Genomic DNA, 19899 nt, shown 5'->3' with positions numbered 1-19899 from the left:
TCGTATACCAAACAGCTGTTTTCAAATAACACTGCGTTAACCACACTCAATGTACAATCAACTGCAACCAACTTCACAGCATTGAAAATTTTTCTGTAGATATAGTTAATTTGGAGAATTGTTTGTTGCTCTGTTAAATTTTTGTTAAAAAATGCTATAAAAAGTGTAAAATAATTATTAAAACCTAACGAAATGGCTACACAAAAACCAGGCGAATGGGCCAATTCATTATTGGCCCGTTTCGAAGATCAGGTAAAGTGAAAATATTGAAAAATTCTATCACGGTTCCTCCCAAAATGGTAAAGTGAAAAACGCAAAAAATATATATTTTTTTGGGCAATACAGATGTATCGATTGAAAAAATTGTGTGAGCGAGTTAGAAAGAGTGTGCGAGTGAGATGGATGATTTGTTATTGTTTTGAGAAGTTGTTTTTTTCGCGTTTAACGTTTGTTTACGTTTTGTGTGGAGCGAAATTATGAATGAAAATGCCGACAGAAGTGAGAAAGAAAGGAATGAATGAATTTTGCACGTGTGTTTTGATGAATTTTTTTTTTGTAAGTGTGTTATGAGTGAATACGTGTGTGGTAGAGATTGGGGTTGTGCAAGTGTGTATGGGTAGTATTTGTTTGTAAACAAAAAAAATGTAGGTAAATTGAAGGTTGTTATTTCACTTTGTTGTTGTTTTCGTTTGTGAATATGTATCTTTTGTAAAAGGGGGAGTTTGGTGTTGTTGTTGTTTTCTAAGGAGTTTGAAAGTTTGACATAGATTTGAAATGGTAAATAAATACAAATGTTATTTCATATTTATTTAATTAAAAAAATTTTAGTGGTTAATATTTTTGGTAAAAAAATTTGCGCAAAATTTAAAATTAAAAAAAAGAATGAATTTGCAATAAATTAATTAATGTTTGTATTCTTTAATATAATTTCAAACCAACCAATATTTTAAACTAAATGTTTATGTTTAATTTTTTCTAGCTTCCTAACAAAACAACCGGACCCCATGGCACCCAGGCTAGAATGAGCCAAGACCAATTGGTGGGATGTCTTATACATATTTCACGTTATCGTTTTTCGCTTGTAATATCCGGTCTTACAAAAATGCTACAACGAGTCAATGAAGCCGTAAGTTTGTCTAACATTTAAACTATTTAAATACTTAACAATAACTTATTTTCAGGCTATTCAAAATCGTCACGAAACGGATCGTTGTTATTTTGAATCTTTGATCATTATTTTAACCACCCTCGAACGTTGTCTAACCAATCAGACCAAGGATACGGCTCGTTTTGAAGAAGCCATGAATGTTAAACTATTACTACGTGAAATTACCCAATTTATTGATGTCCAAAGTGATAATAATCCTCATGCCGCCCAATTGAAAATTTTAGCTTCAAAAGTTCTATTTGCTCTATCACAAAATCATTTTTCCGCCGTTTTTAATCGTATATCGGCTAGAATACAAGAATTGGCCGCTTGTTCAGATGAGAATCCCGATTATTCGGATATTGAATTGATACAACATATTGATATGGATATGATCAAGTTGACAAAATTATTACAGGAAACTATAACGAAATTTCGCTCGAAAAAAGCTCCACCTTTAATTCTATTGAATTCAATTGAAAAAGCCATATGGAATTGGATAGAATATCATCCGCAAGAATTTCAGGATTTGCAAAGAGGCATGAATCGTGACATATCAACGTAAGTAGTGTTAAAAAGGATTGTTGTTTGATATATAAAGTAAATACATTATAAATATTTCAGCTGCTGGGAGCCTTTACTGGATTTTGTGGAGGCTTATAAAGCTGAAAATAAAAAGAGTAAAACTACAGTGTGGCCTTTGCAAATGTTGCTGCTGATTTTAAATCCAGTAATTATTTATTAAAAACAGATTTTTTTACAAAAACACATATTTTCAAATAAATTATTCCTTAGGCATGCTTGGAAGCCACCGTCAATGAACTGCAGCAGGGCGAGAAGGAAAAAGATAAAGCTACTTCAAAAGCTCAAACACGTGACAAGGATTTTTCGGCCAAACAATTTATAGAGAGTGTTAAAAGAGGCCTAGGGCCACATTCACCTTCTAAACTTGTTACCGAATCGGCCGCCATAGCCTGTGTGAAGTTATGCAAGGCAGCTACTTACGTGAATATCAACGACTCCAATAATGTGATTTTTAAATTGGTCCAATACATAATCAACGATATCAAAGCTTTACTATTTAATCCGGTGAAACCGTTTTCCCGTGGTCAAGGTTACAACTTTGCCGATATAGAACTAATGATTGACTGTTGGGTATCATGTTTTCGCATAAATCCCCACAATATAGAGGCTTTAAAGGTGTGTTTGAATCTTAATTCACCGCAAGCCTACCATTTTGTTATAGTGTGTTCTTTATTAAGGTAAATTAATTCTATTTCTTTATGAAAACTTTTAAAACAATAAAATTTCTTTTCCTAGGCTGGCCCATATTTATGTAGATTTTCGTTTGCAAAGTAAAAATCCTTTTCGTATAGTAAATCAGCCTCGTTTGCCCTGGTGGCCTCAAACCGATGTTGTACACTATCGTTCGGCGGAATTGCGAGCCTTATTTACGGATACTTTAAATAAAGCCACACAGGGTTATATCGCCCATACCCCCTTAAGAATGATTACCTCGCTGACACTAAAAACCAAGGATACACAAAAAGGTTTAGCTAGATCCGAAGAAGGTCCTGCACATAAAATGTTACTTTTGCTATTAGTACGTTTAATACATGCAGATCCCACTTTATTGCTTAATACCCAAGGAAAAGTTGCCCATGAGGTACAAAGTTCCACATTAGAGTTAATTAATGGTCTAGTTAGTTTGGTGCATCAACCGTCCATGCCGGATGTGGCCCAAGAGGCAATGGAGGCCCTATTGGCTTTACACGCTCCCGAAAAAATAGAAGTTTGGAATCCAGAGGCCCCTATCAACACATTTTGGGATGTTAGTTCTCAGGTTTTGTTTTCGATATCACAAAAATTAATCCAACATCAAATAGCCAATTATACGGATGTTTTAAAATGGCTGAGGGAGATTTTGATATGTCGCAATACTTTTCTGCAGCGTCATAAGGACTACGCTCATATGGGCAGTCATATAGCTATTTGTAAACAGGCTCACATTAAATTGGAAGTTGTATTCTTTATGTATTTATGGTCTGTGGATTTGGATGCTGTTCTGACTTCATTATCATGTTTTGGTTTACTGTGTGAAGAGGCGGAGATTTGTTGTGGCTCGGATGAGTTAACGGTATCGATGTTGGTGCCTAATTATATCATCTATCAGGAATTGGCACAATTATCATCGGGTGAGTAGAAAATATTCACAAAAAATTGTGTTTTACAAATTTTCACTAAAAGTTGGGTTTTACCATTAATTTTCACTTAAGTTTGTGTTTCACTTAAAACTTTCACTAAAAATGTATTTCATTTCAGCTGCCACTGATTCTCGTATTTGTTTCTATGATACCAGTCATGGTAATGTTTGGAATCGTTTGCATTTACAAAAGCGTATCATGCAACTTCTACGCAAAATCGAGCATTGTATAGATGGTGTTCAACCCGCCTGGGAAGAAACATTCAGGTAAGAGATATTATTGCTTTCGAATGATTGAGCAAAAAATACTACATCAATTACTTTTAACCTCACAGGAATTGGGAAATAATGAGTAAAATGTTGCAAACTTATCCCAAATGCAAAACCGAAGATGGTCAAGCTGAATTATTTCACCGCGGCATAGGCAAGCGAAGAGCAAGTCATCAATCATCGGAACATGATATTGAAGAACAAATTACGGAATGGGCCAATATGACATGGTTTCTATTGGCTTTGGGTGGTGTTTGTTTGATTAAAAGACGCCAGCAAATAGTAGTAGCCGCTCAGGCTACTGCACACACCACTCACAGTCTATCGAATCATGGACCATTTCATCAATATTCTCAAAGTTTTGGCTCATTTCAACAGCCCTTACCGGCCGCCCATATACATCCTATAAATCAGGGTTCCATTAGTTCATTGGCACAAAACTCGTTACATTCACTATCGAGTTCTTCCAGTTCGGGTAGAGGTTCATTAAATCCAAATTCGGTATCATTGACTGCTATACCGCAGGGACCACAACAGGAGGTGCAATATTGTCCGGTGACACAGTGAGTTGATTTTTTTTTGGGATATTGTAAAATAATTTGTAAAATTTGTTAAATTTCTTTCCTAGATTTATTGGGCAACTTTTAAGATTATTGGTTTGCAGCAATGAGAAAATCGGTTTAAATATTCAAAAAAATGTTAAAGAACTTGTTGGAGAAGAAATGTCCACTTACTTATATCCCATACTTTTCGATCAAATACGTGCTATAGTTGAGAAATTCTTTGATCAACATGGCCAAGTTAATGTTACCGATATTAATACACAGTTTATTGAACACATTATCTATATAATGAAATCGATTTTGGATCCTAAACCCAATAAAGACCCCAATAATGAACAACCCTCAACGGCGGAAAATTTAGGAGTAACCAGCATTGAATGCATGATGTTGGGTATAGTACGTTACGTTCGTCATCTCGATATGACTTTCTATGCTATTCGTATTAAAACAAAATTATGTCAACTGGTGGAGGTTATGATGAAACGTAGAGATGATTTGGCTTTTAGACAAGAAATGAAATTTCGCAATAAATTGGTGGAATATTTATCGGATTGGGTAATGGGCACTTCACATCAAATAGCGCCACCCAGTTCAACAGATCCTGCTTTGATAACCAAGTAAATTGTTTTTGGTTTGAGAGTTCTAGGGAATTTTTGTTTATGTGTTTTTCTTTCTTTTTAGTACTTCGGTTATTTTTAGAGATTTAGATCAGGCTTGCATGGAGGCTGTGGCAGCTTTACTAAGAGGTTTGCCCTTGCAACCTGAGGAATCAGATCGTGGTGATTTAATGGATGCCAAAAGTGCTCTGTTTCTTAAGTAATTATCTACATTGAACATTTTACTAAATATTTGTTTGATTATTTCCTGTTTTCACTTTCAGATATTTTACTTTGTTTATGAATCTCTTAAACGATTGCATAGATAGTTCGGAGGCTGAAAAGGAACTGAACAATCCTCCTCTTTTGCCTCCTCGACCACGTTTAGCTGCCGGCAAATTAACCGCTTTACGCAATGCCACCATTCAAGCCATGTCTAACCTATTGGGAGCCAATATTGATTCAGGTCTTATGCATTCCATTGACTTGGGCTACAATCCCGATTTACAAACTCGTGCCGCTTTTATGGAAGTTTTAACACAAATTCTGCAACAAGGCACAGAATTTGATACTTTAGCTGAAACAGTTTTGGCTGATCGTTTTGAGCAGTTGGTACAGCTAGTTACCATGATCAGTGATAAGGGAGAATTACCCATAGCTATGGCTTTGGCTAATGTAGTGACCACTTCCCAAATGGATGAATTGGCCCGTGTTTTAGTCACCTTATTCGATGCCAAACATTTATTGTCTCCTTTATTGTGGAATATGTTCTATCGCGAGGTGGAGGTATCCGATTGTATGCAGACTCTATTTCGGGGCAATTCATTGGGCAGTAAAATCATGGCTTTTTGTTTTAAAATCTATGGTTCAGCTTATTTGCAGCTACTGCTGGAACCCTTGATAAGACCTTTATTGGATAATCCTAATACCTGTTTTGAAGTTGATCCCGCCAGGTTGGTGAAATTACAAAAAAACTCAGTTAAACTTAAACACATTTGAAAGTTCTCATTTCAGACTAGATCCTGGGGATGAATTAGATGTTAATCGCTGTAATCTGATAGCTTTAACAAAAAAGGTTTTTGATGCCATTATCAATTCGGCAGATCGTTTTCCCCCTCAATTGCGTTCCATGTGTCATTGTTTGTATCAGGTGTTGAGTAAACGTTTTCCCAATTTATTGCAGAATAATATAGGAGCAGTGGGCACGGTAATATTTTTAAGATTTATTAACCCAGCCATAGGTAAGTGTCATAAGTAAATATGGCAGTGTTTTCACATATTTCAATGACTTTCGTTTGTGTTTTAGTCTCTCCCCAGGAATTGGGCATTGTGGGCAAACAAGTACCTAGTTCGGTTAAGCGTGGCTTGATGTTAATGTCTAAAATTTTACAAAACATTGCAAATCATGTAGAGTTTTCCAAGGAACAGCATATGTTGTGTTTCAATGATTTCCTAAGGGAACATTTTGAGGCGGGCCGACGTTTCTTTATACAAATAGCTTCAGATTGTGAAACGGTAGATCAAACCTCGCATAGCATGAGTTTTATTTCGGATGCCAATGTTTTGGCTTTGCATCGTTTGTTGTGGACTCATCAGGAAAAGATAGGCGACTATTTGTCCAGTAGTCGGGATCACAAGGCAGTCGGTAGAAGACCTTTTGATAAAATGGCCACATTATTGGCTTATTTGGGACCACCCGAGCACAAACCAGTGGATTCTCAGTAAGTTCTAATGATCTTAACAATACAAATTGAATTATGTTATAAGCTTTTGTTTCTCTGTTACAGCATGATGTTTTCTTCTTATCCACGCTGGAGTTCCATTGATATGTCTTCAACCAACTTTGAAGAAATCATGGTTAAACATCAAATGCACGAAAAGGAAGAGTTTAAGGCACTGAAAGCTATGAATATTTTCTATCAAGCCGGCACTAGCAAATCAGGACATCCAGTGTTTTATTATATTGCCAGACGTTATAAGTAAGTCTCTCTCTTTCTGGCCGTGCTTTTCCCAATGAAAACTTATCATTTACTTTCCAGAATTGGTGAAACAAATGGTGATCTTTTGATCTATCATGTTATTTTAACTCTAAAACCTTTTTGTCACTCCACCTTTGAGGTTGTCATAGATTTTACTCATGTCAACTCGGACAATAGATTCCGCACAGAGTTCCTACAGAAATGGTTTTATGTATTACCCGCTGTGGCCTATGAAAATGTACATGCTGTTTATATTTACAATTGCAACTCTTGGGTTAGGGAATATACCAAATTTCATGATCGCATTTTGGCGCCTCTAAAGGTAACTATTCTTGAGTGTTTTTACGAAAACTTGTTCACTAAACAAACACAATTTCTCAGGGCAATCGTAAATTAATGTTTTTGGATTCACCCAATAAACTCAACGACTACATCGAATCGGATCAACAGAAACTACCAGGCGCAACTCTTTCTTTAGATGAGGATTTAAAAGTGTTTAGCAATGCTTTAAAACTAAGCCACAAGGATACCAAAGTAGCCATTAAAGTGGGTCCTACAGCTTTACAGATCACCTCTGCGGAAAAAACTAAGGTCTTGGCCCATTCCGTATTACTAAACGATGTGTACTATGCCTCCGAAATAGAGGAAGTGTGTTTGGTAGATGATAACCAATTTACTCTATCCATAGCAAATGAAAGTGGTCAATTAAGTTTCATACACAACGATTGCGATAATATTGTCCAAGCTATTATACATATCCGAAATCGCTGGGAGTTAAGTCAACCAGACTCGGTGACAGTTCATCAGAAAATTAGACCCAAGGATGTGCCGGGCACTTTACTAAACCAAGCTTTGCTAAATTTGGGTTCTGCAGATCCCAATTTGCGTACCGCTGCCTATAATCTTCTCTGCGCTTTAACCGCCACATTTGATTTGAAAATCGAGGGCCAGTTGCTGGAGACTCAGGGTTTGTGTATACCCTCTAATAACACTATTTTCATTAAATCGGTTAGCGAAAAATTAGCCACCAATGAGCCTCATTTGACCTTGGAATTTCTTGAGGAATGTATACAGGGCTTCCAACGCAGTACCATCGAATTGAAACATTTGTGCTTGGAGTACATGACTCCTTGGCTTAAGAATCTGGTGAAATTCTGTAAATCCAATGATGATGCCAAAAAATTGAAAGTATCTCAGATACTGGATAAACTCATATGTCTAACCATCGAACAAAAAGAAATGTATCCCTCCGTTCAGGCTAAGATTTGGGGTTCCGTGGGTCAAATACCGGAACTTATTGATATGGTATTGGACAATTTCCTACATAAGTCCTTAATATACGGCTTGGGTTCACCGCAAGTGGAAATAATGGCCGATACAGCAGTGGCTTTGGCTTCGGCCAATGTCCAGTTGGTATCGAAAAAAGTTATAACGCGCATGTGCCGTGTTATGGACAAGACCTGTACCAATCCTACTCCCTTCCTAGAGCAACATGTCATGTGGGATGATATAGCCATCTTGGGTCGCTATTTACTTATGTTGTCCTTTAACAATTGTCTAGATGTGGCCACCCATTTGCCGTATCTCTTCCATACCATTACGTTTCTGGTTTGCTCGGGTTCTTTGTCCATGCGTGCCTCAACTCATGGTCTAGTCATTAATATCATACACTCTCTATGTACCTGCACCAAACCCATCTTCTCCGAAGAAGCTCAAAGAGTGTTGCGTTTGTCTTTGGATGAATTCTCTCTGCCCAAATTTTACTTACTCTTTGGCATTAGCAAAGTTAAATCGGCTGCCGTTACTGCTTTCCGTTCCAGTTGTCGCCATCCCCCCGATAAGTGGTTGGGCAACGAAAGGGTATCACAAACATTGCCCGCCGATAGAGAACGTTTATCTTTGCCCTCCTTGGAAGTTATAACCGATGCTCTGCTGGAAATAATGGAATCTTGTATGCGTGATGTACCCGATTGTCAGTGGTTGCAAACGTGGAATTCATTGGCCCGTAGCTTTGCATTCTGTTATAATCCTGCTTTACAGCCGAGAGCTTTGATAGTGTTTGGCTGCATTAGCAAGAGTGTTACGGATCAGGAAGTCAAGCAGTTGTTAAGGATATTGGTGAAGGCGGTGGAATCCTTTAATGATATCACTCTCATAGAGGCAATTGTCATGTGTTTGACACGCATACAGCCGCTGTTAAGACCGGTAAAGTATTTAAAACTAAAATATTTCTTAATATCCAACAAAATTGATGAAAGTTAAAAAAAGTTTGATGGAAACGTTTGCTGAAATTTCAAAATATAAATTTTCAAAAAAACAAAAATTTGTGAACTTTTCTTCACGAAAATATTAAACATAAAAATTTTCACTAAAATTTTTTGAAGAAAATTTTTCACTAAAATTTTTTGAAGAAAAATTTTCATTAAAATTTTTTTGATGAAAAATTTTCGAACTTTCTAGCAAATTATTATGCGAAATTTTTCTGATTTATTTATAAAGTTTATACTCATTTTTGAATTTCTTTAACTACAGGAATCTCCCATACATCGCAATCTCTTTTGGGTGGCCATTTCTGTTTTACAATTGGATGAGGGCAACTTATATGGAGCTGGTTTGGCATTACTAGAACAAAATTTACATACCCTTAAATCCCAGGGTTGCTTTGACAATGCCAACATTGCCGAGGTCATGATGTGCACTCGTGAGAAACTAGAATGGCATTTTAAACAACTAGATCATGCGGTGGGTCTCTCATTTCGTAGTAATTTCCATTTTGCTCTGGTGGGACATTTAATAAAGGTAAGAATGGTTTTATTTTTAAAAAAGGTAAACAAAATAATGAGTGTTTCAAATACTTTAGGGATTTAGACATTCTACACCAACCACCGTATCACGTACTTCCCGTATATTGACCATGCTATTGGGCATTATAGCTAAACCTTTAAGACGAGATAAATTTGAAGTAACACCCGATAGTGTAGCCTATTTGACCGCCCTGGTGGCCGTCTCAGAAGAAGTACGATCACGTTGTCATGTCAAACATGCCTTACCTAGATGGCCAGTTGAATTGAATACCACCTTAGAGAATGGCGAGACAGCAGCTAATGGCACACATAATGTAAGTTATTGAAAAGGGATACGATTTCAAAAAACACTTTTTTCAACTTATTTTTGTTCTACAGCAATTTGGCATGGCTTTATCACGTCGTCAAAAGTCTTGGGATATTTTAGATCAATCCGCTTTAAATTTCGCGCGTCATCATAAAGTACCTGTACAACCGGTAAGTTTTTAAGAAACACAAATTTAACACGATTTAAAAGCATTAAATATTGTATATTAAAAATGTATTTTCTTAGCTTCTTTGAAGTTGGTATTTCCATTATTAATATTTAAAATAAATGTTTAAAATTGTTTTTTTTTCTTTGAGTTCATATACAAATTTATATTTTCACCGGTTTCGTTATATTTTGCATTTAATTAACTATATTTTTCTTTCAACGAATCCGGTGTCCGTCCATATTATATTATTATATAAATGTTTCTCTTTGATAAAATCTCTTTATTAATTTGACAATATTAAATTAACTAAAGAAATTAAATACAAATTTTTCCATTTCTTTCTTTTTTTATGTACTTAATAATGTTTAAAAAAAATATTTATACTCTACTACTACTACTATTCATAATATTACATAATCGTATTATGCCTGCTGTGATTGGTGCTTGTAATAATAAATATATTTTTCATCCTTAAACAAACTTCATTTCATAAACCTCTTCCATAATTTCACATTTTTCTTTATACATTCCCTTATATTATTTAAAAAAAATATATCATACAAATTATACTCCCAATAATCGTTAACACGCCTGTATTTATTCCTTTTTTTTAATTGCATGCTCAAAAATTAATATATCCAAAATATCTCTCATTGTTTTATGTTCGTTTCAAACTACAAAATTGTTAAAATATTTCGTAAATATTAAAAACAAACAACAACACAAACAACAAACCCCCAAAAAATGTTAAATATTTTACAAAACAAAAACAAAATTGTTATTGACTGAAGAATGCCCGAGTTTTATTTAAAACTCAGCGCTCCTTTTCGGTACCCACCACCAAAGATCCGAATAACGCTAGTGGAATCGAAGAACGTCAGGTATTGCTTATTTTTGTTTATTAATCTTACAAATATTTTCTTACTTTCTTGATTTTTACTATATTTAGCAATTTCTTTTTTATCTTTATTTGCACTTTTGTTTTTTCTTTATAATGTTATAAAATTAAAATAAAATTTAAAATATTTTTGGGATTTTAACTTAAAGCAGAAATAAAGCACACTTTTTTATAAAAAAAAAACACACACACATGAAATGTGAAATAAATGTAAATAAACACAAAAATTTAAAAGATTTAAGAAAGAATTTTTAGTATAGAAAAGTTATTTTGTAATATTTGCTATATATAAAATCTGAACAATTAGTGAAACATATTAAAATGATCTTAATAGTCATATACCTTCAACACTAGATTATTATGTATTTAAAGAGAAATACGGCGGCGTAAGATTTCAAGAACATGCATCTCCCCCGGGGGTTTGTTACCTTGGTGAAGCCTCTAACATGGTGTTATTGCAATCCCGGTTTATAAAGATGGTTGCAGTCTACAGCCTGGCTTAGTACTTGCATAGATTGAAAAGAGGTCAGACCAGAGCACCGCATAATCTGGTACTAGGGGTGGCCAGTTGCCCGCAAGACTATGTCCTGGCTGGTCAGTTGGTTTAAACCAAAATTCGCGGGAAGAGTAAGTGTTGGTTAAAAGACTGAGACACAGAGAAGTGACTATGGCACTAGGGTTCTATAAATCGACTTTTGAATAATCGAACAATCGACTTATTGTCGAAAAAAGTCGAAAAGTCGAAGTCGACTATTTTGTTCCAAAAAAGTCGATAACTCGACTATAATCTATGAAAAAGTCGAAAAATCGACTTTGTTAATAAAAGTCGAAAAAAGTTGAAAAGTCGAAAAGTTGAAAAAAGTCGAAAAAAAGTAGAAAAGTCGAAAAAAGTCAATAAGTCGGAAAAAGTCGGAAAAACTCGAAGAAAAGTCGAAAAGTCAAAAAAAAAAATCAAAATGTGGAAAAAATCAAAAAGTCGGAAAAAGTTGAAAAAAGTCGACTATTTAAAAAATACATATACAAATACAAATCGACTTTTCATATAATGCAAAAAGTCGAAAAGTCGACTTTTCATATAATGCAAAAAGTCGAAAAGTCGACTTTTAACTAAATGCAAAAAGTCGAAAAGTCGACTTTTAACTAAATGCAAAAAGTCGAAAAGTCGACTTTTAACTAAATGCAAAAAGTCGAAAAGTCGACTTTTAACTAAATACAAAAAGTCGAAAAGTCGATTTTTCGTTTCAACTATAGAACCCTATATGTCACTAAGCGTTGGAAATGAGTTGGTATTAATTGTTTATGGTACGGGATGAATTTGAGGTACTACCGGCCTCACCCCACCCGTCTACCTATAATGAATTTGTCGTATGTTTTTCTCTCATGAATGTGTCGTATGAATGAGATGTGTGCTGGGTTATATGATGATGGATGAAAAGAACACCGACATTCATTTCTCCCTATTGAGAATCGACGCTTTAGAAACATTTCGAGTCAAAATATAAAATGAAATCAAAAGTAAAAATATTCTATTAATTTTCTGGCTAAACTAGATGCCAAAGAGCAATGAGGATTATATTCTGTGATCACTTTAATTTTCAACCAAAATATAGTTTTGGAGAGAAAACAGAAAAGTCCAACGGTGTTTTAGTAGCGACTCCTTTAGGTTTTATCAAGAGCAGTATTCACAGATTCTTTCTTCAAAAGACTGAAATAGGAGAAATATCTTAGAAACATGTCAAGGGAGACAGTTATTGTGGCTGGCTTTCAAAAAGAAACGCACGAGACACCTTGTGCTGATAGCAGTATTAACAGGTTATAGGCTGATAGGCAGACATGTAAGTAGTCTTGGGTTTAACTTCAATTAGCAATATCGCAGTTGCAAAGACAAGGAAAAGGATGAAACATTCTTCCATCTTCTCTGTAAATGCTCCCTGCTCTCCCTGCTCTAACCGTTTTTTGGCATTTACTTCATATCTAACCTTGGTAAAATATCTAGATTAAAGGCCTGCACAAGAAAACAACTTGCTGAAGAATTCATTGTGCTTTTGATGGCGCACACGATATTTTTTTAAACAAATTATTGCATTACTGTTGTCTTGTGCAGGCCTTTAATCTGTATCTAAGCTTTATGAGATCCTGAGATTTCTCACAGCTACTGGCTGGATCTAATACTCTACGATACTGACTCTGACGTTAACCAACTATCCATGAAAAGAGCATACAATGCAGAAAAAGCCCTACTGCTATTTTATTAATGTTCCTGCATGACTCGTTTCCTAATTAACGCAGCAACACCTTTAATTGGAAGTTATATTTCGCGGGGAACAACTTCCAACACATCAAAACTGTTACAGCAACAAGCGAATATATATTTATGCGTGAATAACTTACCTTGATAGCAATATTATAAAGTCACTGTAATCTATTAAGGGCGAGTTTTTCTAATAAAGATAATCTTCATTCTTTGGTTAAACCTGGTTTAATAGATGTTTCGTGTTTTTCAGTTATCAGTAAAGATACTTATTATCTTAGTTTAACTGAGTGTAATTGGCCAATTAAACTCAAGTTACACAATTAACAAAAACAAAAAAACAATGATTTTGGAAGAACAATACTAACTGAAAAACACAATCATCGGTTAAAGTCCACCTAAATTTGTTCCGAGTTTAATCTAACAGCAAGTTAAGCCTGGTTTAACTGATAAGTAAGAAACCCGCCCTAAGAGGTCCAAAAAAGGTAAAGGGAAGAAGTGTGGAAAAACACAGGTTTATAATAGGAAAATTTGCTTTATATGATATACAGTAGTTTTCCGATTTAACGAACCCATATGTTGTCAGGCCTGTTCGTAAAATTGAAAAGTTCGTTATATGCAGTACTAAGTAAAACGTGGGTTTTTGGTAGGAAAATAATTAAAAATAGGTACATAAAATATTTTTTAAATGTATTTTACAAAAATTTATTCTTTTTTTTTATAAAAATAGTACAAAACACAAAATTCCGAATCTTATATACCCACCTTCAAACCATATTTGTGTCGAATTTAATCGCTGTATTTTTAATTCTGTCATGAGCTTTAAAGTTATTTCTCGAAGTTCATCGCTATACTCGTATTTTTAAGCGAGTAATGAGCGTTGAAGTAATTTTCTTAAGGGGGCCTGATATGGAGGGTAAGGTCAATTATGGACCGATTCCCATAAAATTTGTTAGAGATATCGGTTAGTACTCGGCGTACTCGTATTGTTAAGCGAGTATTGAGCGTTAAAGTCATTATCTGAAGGACGGACGGACATAGCTACATCGAACTAAAATTTAATAAGAACACAGAATGAGTTACAGTTTTGGGTATAAAAGCTCCGCTTGCTACAACTTAGGTTATTAGTTATTTTTGATAAATGTCATTTTATCTTAATTTAAAAATAATATTTTTATTAGTTCGTTAAACAGAGTACAAAAAACAAGTTTTGTTCGTTATTTAAGGTAGTCAAAAGGAAAAATTAGCTAGTTCGTTAAATGCGATGTTCGTAGAATTGAATGGTCGTTAAATCGGAAAACTACTGTATATCCTTTGCTTCGGAATAACAAGTGACGTTATTTTTCAGACAGGGATTAAGCCAGTTTTTAACCCGAAATAACATCAAGCAAATTATCACCTCTGAAAGTCTATTGAAATGCTCGAAACTTTTATAAAAAAACCAAACATCCAACTCTGCATATAAAGCCAAGCTTAACTAGTAGATTAAACATTTTTAGCAAGTGGCATGTTTAGTTTAAATTTATTTTAAAAACACACAGAAAATTTACTACAAGATCCACATTCTTACTTAAATAAATTTTTGTTAAAGCCACCAAAATTTTGTTGATATAAAGTAAATTAAAACTTAAGGAAATATTTTAACTTACACGCATACACATTATTATCACCAATTAACACTAGCACATCAAATTACCCTCCCAAAAAAAAAACTCACAAAAAATGCACTAAATAGTTACTAAAACTAATACAAAATATTAAGTGTAGCACACATTTTTTACTACATACATACTAATATACATATAGTAATACCACAAAAAGCACAAAATTTTTGTAATGAAATGCATACAAAAGTAAAAAATTATGTATAGAACAATAAAACTTTTAAGGATTACACATAGAGTCTTGATCTAAAACATATTTAACAAATTTATTTAATTTTTTCATAGGAACGCGGCTCACGTACCTCTGTATCCAATGAATCGAATGTTCTATTGGATCCTGAAGTTTTACCTGATTTGTCAATACAGGCTTTGGTTTTAACCGTATTGGCAACATTAGTTAAATATACCTCCGATGAAAATGAAACACGTGTATTATATCAATATTTAGCCGAAGGATCTGTGGTATTTCCCAAGGTCTTTCCAGTAATGTAAGTAGTAATGATGACATTAAATAGTTAAGAAAGTTTATTTTGTAAATTTTCTTTTTTAGACACTCATTATTGGATCAAAAAATCAACAATATACTATCCGTGTCTCATGATCAAGTTGTCTTGAACTCAGTACAAAATATTATCCAAAATATGTTGGCCAGTGAAGATCCCTCACAGCAGCAATTGCATTTTCTACAAAGTTGTGGTTTTGGTGGTTTGTGGCGTTTTGCCGGACCTTTTACCAAATACAATGTTATGGGTGAATCTTCGGAATTATTTGTTAACTGTTTGGAGGCTATGGTAGAAACTTGTCTACCTGGCGATGAACAACAGGCACCCATTGTTCCTTTGGTGCGTCCCTATAATTTAAGCTCCAGCTTGAGCAGTTTGACGCTAGGTTCTCCCACGGATAAAGGTTAATACCAAAGAAATTTATTCCTTTTTTTTGGAAAAAAAATTCTCTTTTTTTGGTTTACGCTTTTTATATTGTTATGGTTTCTTCCTTTTTAAAATTAGTAGTTTTTACACAGAAACAAAATTACTTTATGGAAATTAATTAATAATTTATTCATTCCTAGTCATCAACCACTAACTCACTAACCCCTTCACCTCCTCAGCTCAGCTCATTGACATACAGAAATACTTATATAACAAGAAATTTTATTAAACTAACTAATAATTAGTTTATATATTATCTCTGATTGTGAATTTTTTGTATATTTTTTTTCTTTTTCGTATTTCTTTTATTTTTCGTATACCTTTTATTATTTGTTTGTTTGTTTTTTTCGGTATCTGTAGCTTTCTCATCGGAATCATTAGATCATGAATTCGGCGGCAGTGTAAGCTCTCTCCGTCGTGCATCACACAGTAAAGCACGCGCCAAGCACCGTCTCACCGAAAGTCCATCACATAACAATTAACAATGAGTCCAGCAATTAGACTTCGACATAATTATTTATTAACCAAACAGAAAATATTAAACAAAAAGTATCATTATCATCATTACCATCATTATTGATTAATATTAACAATTAATTATTAGCATTATATGGCATATATTAGTTAATTAACCAAAAACAACTAAACAAATATACTTAATCCCATCCATCATCCAATAACAACAACTCACTATGCTTAAATGTCCAAAAATGCTTTTAAACACATTTTTTATTATTATTATTATTATTTTTGCTTACTAAAGAGATTAAAAGTTGTTGAAAATGAGAGATTTACAGTATATAATGTAAGGACTAGGGTTCTATAGGTGAAACGAAAAGTCGACTTTTCGACTTTTTACATTTAGTTAAAAATCGACTTTTAGACTTTTTCCGACTTTGACTATTTTCGACTATTTTTTTACTTTTTCCGACTTTGACTATTTTCGACTATTTTTTTACTTTTTCCGACTATTTTAGTGTTTTTTACTTTTTTCCACTTTTTTGAAAATTTTTCGAAAATTTTCGAAAATTTTCGACTATTTTTGACATTTTTCTACTACTTTCGAGTTTTCGACTTTTTTCGATTTTTTTTTTTTGACTTTTTTTTACAATGTTGACTTTTCGATTTTTTTCATAGGCGATAGTCGAGTTATCGACTTTTTTTGGAAGAAAATATTCGACTTCGACTTTTTTCGACAAAAAGTCGATTGTTCGATTATTCGAAAGTCGATTTATAGAACCCTAGTAAAGAGGATAAGTTTTGTAATTTTCGAATGATGAAATGTTTAAAAAAAAAACATATTTTTATTTAATTCCTCTAAATTTTTTTCAAAAAGTTTAAATAATGATTAATTTTCGGCCTCAAATGAAACTCAAGCTAAATTTTTTCGAACACAAGTTCGAATTTTTATAATTTATTTTAATTTTTTGAACAAGTCACTTACAAAGTTCATAATAGAAAAGTTACGATATTCGAAAAAGATCACAATCTTCACAAATTTTCAGCTTGTAGCGAACTACTAGTCTCGTTTCCACAACAATTGGATCTCCGCTCCAGAACGACCCGATTCTCAATCGATCAAAGATTGTCAGCTCAGCAACAGCTGTATTAACCGAAACTTTTTTCCCCAAGGAAAACACATCCAACCACAGCCAATCTGTTACAACAACAACTACTAGTCTCATTTAAATAATTTCGGAAAGGAGAGAGAGTATTATAAAACTTTTTCTTAATATTTACTATATAAATGCTCTAGAACCTCTTCGCAAACTTTCCGAATCTACAAGTTTTCATTTTGAGAACTGTTGGGGTAGGCTTTTGAATTCAGATTTAAGAATTCAGACTATTCATATTAATATTAAACGATCAACTGCACTTAATCTCATATCTCTTATTGTATTCACAATAATGATGTGTTAAACCCCAGGGGTCCGTAGAACAACATTTGTTATCTAGTGTTTAAAAAAACTCTGACAATGAGGAATTGAATTGAATAATGTGCCGATGTCAGTGCAAAACAGTTTTCCTTATACACAAGGATCTACTGACCACCATTACAAATATGAAAGATGAATTCAGACTTATGAAAAGTTAAATCAGAGTTCGACTTCAAATTCTTAGTATGGAGTATGAAAAAAACTCTAAAATTTTATTTAAGTTCGATAAAAATGTAGATAGTTTTGCATTAATCGATGACCCTACGTTAGTTTAATGCAAGTTACAGAAATCCCCAATTTTGATGCAGTTCCAATAGGGGTTTACAGATCATTTTCATAAACGTTGCTTTAGACTTTAAATTAAATTAAAACTAATGCTAATATTGTATGTTAAAATATATCCTCGGATCCCCGAGAGTATTCAGGGTAACTTAGCCTCGAGTCCTTGTTGCCCAATAATTCTCATTTTAAAAACTTTTCAATTTTAATTCATCTAATGAAAATTGGAAAATTTTTACATTTTGTAATATTCCTGTGTTAGTTCAATTCAATTTTACGAATGACTCAGTTATAATACAAAACCCTAGAGGTCTACCGGCTTTTAAATAGCTTTGATTTAGAATATTCAAGGCAACTCAGCCCATTAATTAAAAAACTCTTAAATTTTAATTAATGTAATGAAAATGGGAAAATTTCATATTCCTTTGTTAGTTCAATTCAATTTTACGAATGACTCAGTTATAATACAAACCCTTAGAGATCTACCGGCTTTTAAAAAGCTTTGCTTTAGAGTTGTAAATCCTGAAATATGAAGTCAATCCTATAAACATTTTAATGTTTATATGATTATTTATTTCCCTAGAACAGTTCAGTGACTTATTGGAACGTTACTATAATACAAACCCCTAGAGGTCTACAGACCCCTAGAGGGCTACATAACAGCTTTAGTTAAGAGTTTTTAAAACTCTCGAATATGAAGTCAATTCTATAAACGATTTAGTGTTGTATGGTTATGTATTTCTTTGGCACATTGCGGGAACTTACTGGAACGCTACTTTGGCCCCCAGGGGTCACAGACCACTTTTTTCAACAATTTATTTGAGAATTATAAATGTTAAAATATGGCCAATGATAATAGATAAAGTATTCAATGTTCTTTATTTGTATGGGGTCCAAGAATTCTTTTTCAAATCATTGATTCGAGAACTGTAAATGTTTAAATATGACCAATGAGAATGATCTTTGTATGTGAGTTCAAAGAAATTTTGCTGATGATAGTTAAATAAATCGCTTTAGATAATAAGACGATTGACTTTAATAGAATATTTATCTGAGGCTACTGTAATGTGCATAAGAAGAAAGGAAAATTTAGAAAAAAAAGCTATTTTAAGTTCCCAAAGGAATTGTTAGGTGTCTAGCTTTTCAATCTCTGCCCAACGAAATAACACAGTTAATGCATTTATTTTATTTTTTTTCATTTTGTTTCAAACAAATGTCATTAGTATTTAAGCTTAAAATATTAAACAAATAACGAACAAATTTACTAATTAAACTCTATATGTGTCACACACTTAACTACAATACACAACAACAAAACCCAGTAGAAAAGTTTCTTAAGAAATGCTTTAAAAAAATTTTGGTAGATTTAGTATAAAAATTTATTAATTAAAAACCACTAACAATTTAAATATTTATAAAATAATAAAATTGCATGTCAGTTTTTCTTAAAAAAAAAAACAAAAATTTATGGCTTTTGTGTATAAAAAAAATTTCAGAAAATTAAAAATATATTTAAACAAGTAAGAGTGCTATATTCGGCTGTGCCGAATCTTATATACCCTTCACCATAGTGTATTTTAAACATAATTGATCTTACAGTCTAGTTAATAAAAACATTAAAAAAATTTGAGTCGATTTAAGCCGAATGTTTCGGCGGCGGCTCAAGCAACTAAATATAGTTCGGCGGCGGCTAAGCTCCGACTCGAAGCCGGTCGACTTCGACCTCTGATTCATTTCTGGTAAACATTGACGAGACGTAGATTTTGTTTTTGTTTATCGTAAAAAAATTGTTTTGAAAAGCATTTGGAAAAAATTTGTGTTAGTTTTAAATTTCAAACTTACATTATTCGCATAAAAATTATTGTACAATAACTCACAATCTACTCTCATATAATTGAAAACG

General features: G+C 33.4%; 1 protein-coding gene across 4 annotated transcripts in view; it reads left to right on the top strand.

Moving 5' to 3' along the window:
- Window positions 1–83: 83 nt before the first annotated feature.
- LOC111680340 (neurofibromin) overlaps window positions 84–19899 on the top strand; it is a 21253-nt gene continuing 1437 nt past the window's right edge. The window contains exons 1-23 of one of the 4 annotated variants that reach the window (XR_006940530.1): window positions 84–252; window positions 980–1126; window positions 1182–1708; window positions 1772–1877; window positions 1943–2409; window positions 2468–3342; window positions 3470–3617; window positions 3686–4183; window positions 4249–4800; window positions 4865–4999; window positions 5064–5732; window positions 5794–6020; window positions 6086–6500; window positions 6567–6758; window positions 6819–7080; window positions 7140–8963; window positions 9291–9557; window positions 9619–9876; window positions 9941–10039; window positions 10830–10919; window positions 15137–15339; window positions 15402–15757; window positions 16141–16329. Coding sequence is in view for 3 of the 4 variants with exons in the window: in XM_023441976.2 (XP_023297744.1) it covers window positions 193–252; window positions 980–1126; window positions 1182–1708; window positions 1772–1877; window positions 1943–2409; window positions 2468–3342; window positions 3470–3617; window positions 3686–4183; window positions 4249–4800; window positions 4865–4999; window positions 5064–5732; window positions 5794–6020; window positions 6086–6500; window positions 6567–6758; window positions 6819–7080; window positions 7140–8963; window positions 9291–9557; window positions 9619–9876; window positions 9941–10039; window positions 10830–10919; window positions 15137–15339; window positions 15402–15757; window positions 16141–16262 (8499 nt within the window). In the remaining variant the exon portion in view is untranslated. Of the gene's footprint in view, window positions 253–979; window positions 1127–1181; window positions 1709–1771; window positions 1878–1942; window positions 2410–2467; window positions 3343–3469; window positions 3618–3685; window positions 4184–4248; window positions 4801–4864; window positions 5000–5063; window positions 5733–5793; window positions 6021–6085; window positions 6501–6566; window positions 6759–6818; window positions 7081–7139; window positions 8964–9290; window positions 9558–9618; window positions 9877–9940; window positions 10040–10829; window positions 10920–15136; window positions 15340–15401; window positions 15758–16140; window positions 16467–19899 lie in introns of those variants that run through there. The other 3 variants (XM_023441976.2, XM_046948568.1, XM_046948567.1) reach the window with 3 other exon arrangements.

The sequence above is a fragment of the Lucilia cuprina genome, chromosome 4, assembly GCF_022045245.1.
Source record: "Lucilia cuprina isolate Lc7/37 chromosome 4, ASM2204524v1, whole genome shotgun sequence".
Classification (NCBI taxonomy): Eukaryota; Metazoa; Arthropoda; class Insecta; order Diptera; family Calliphoridae; genus Lucilia; species Lucilia cuprina.
Note: the sequence above shows the minus strand (reverse complement) of the source record. Positions and strands in the feature narration are given on the sequence as shown.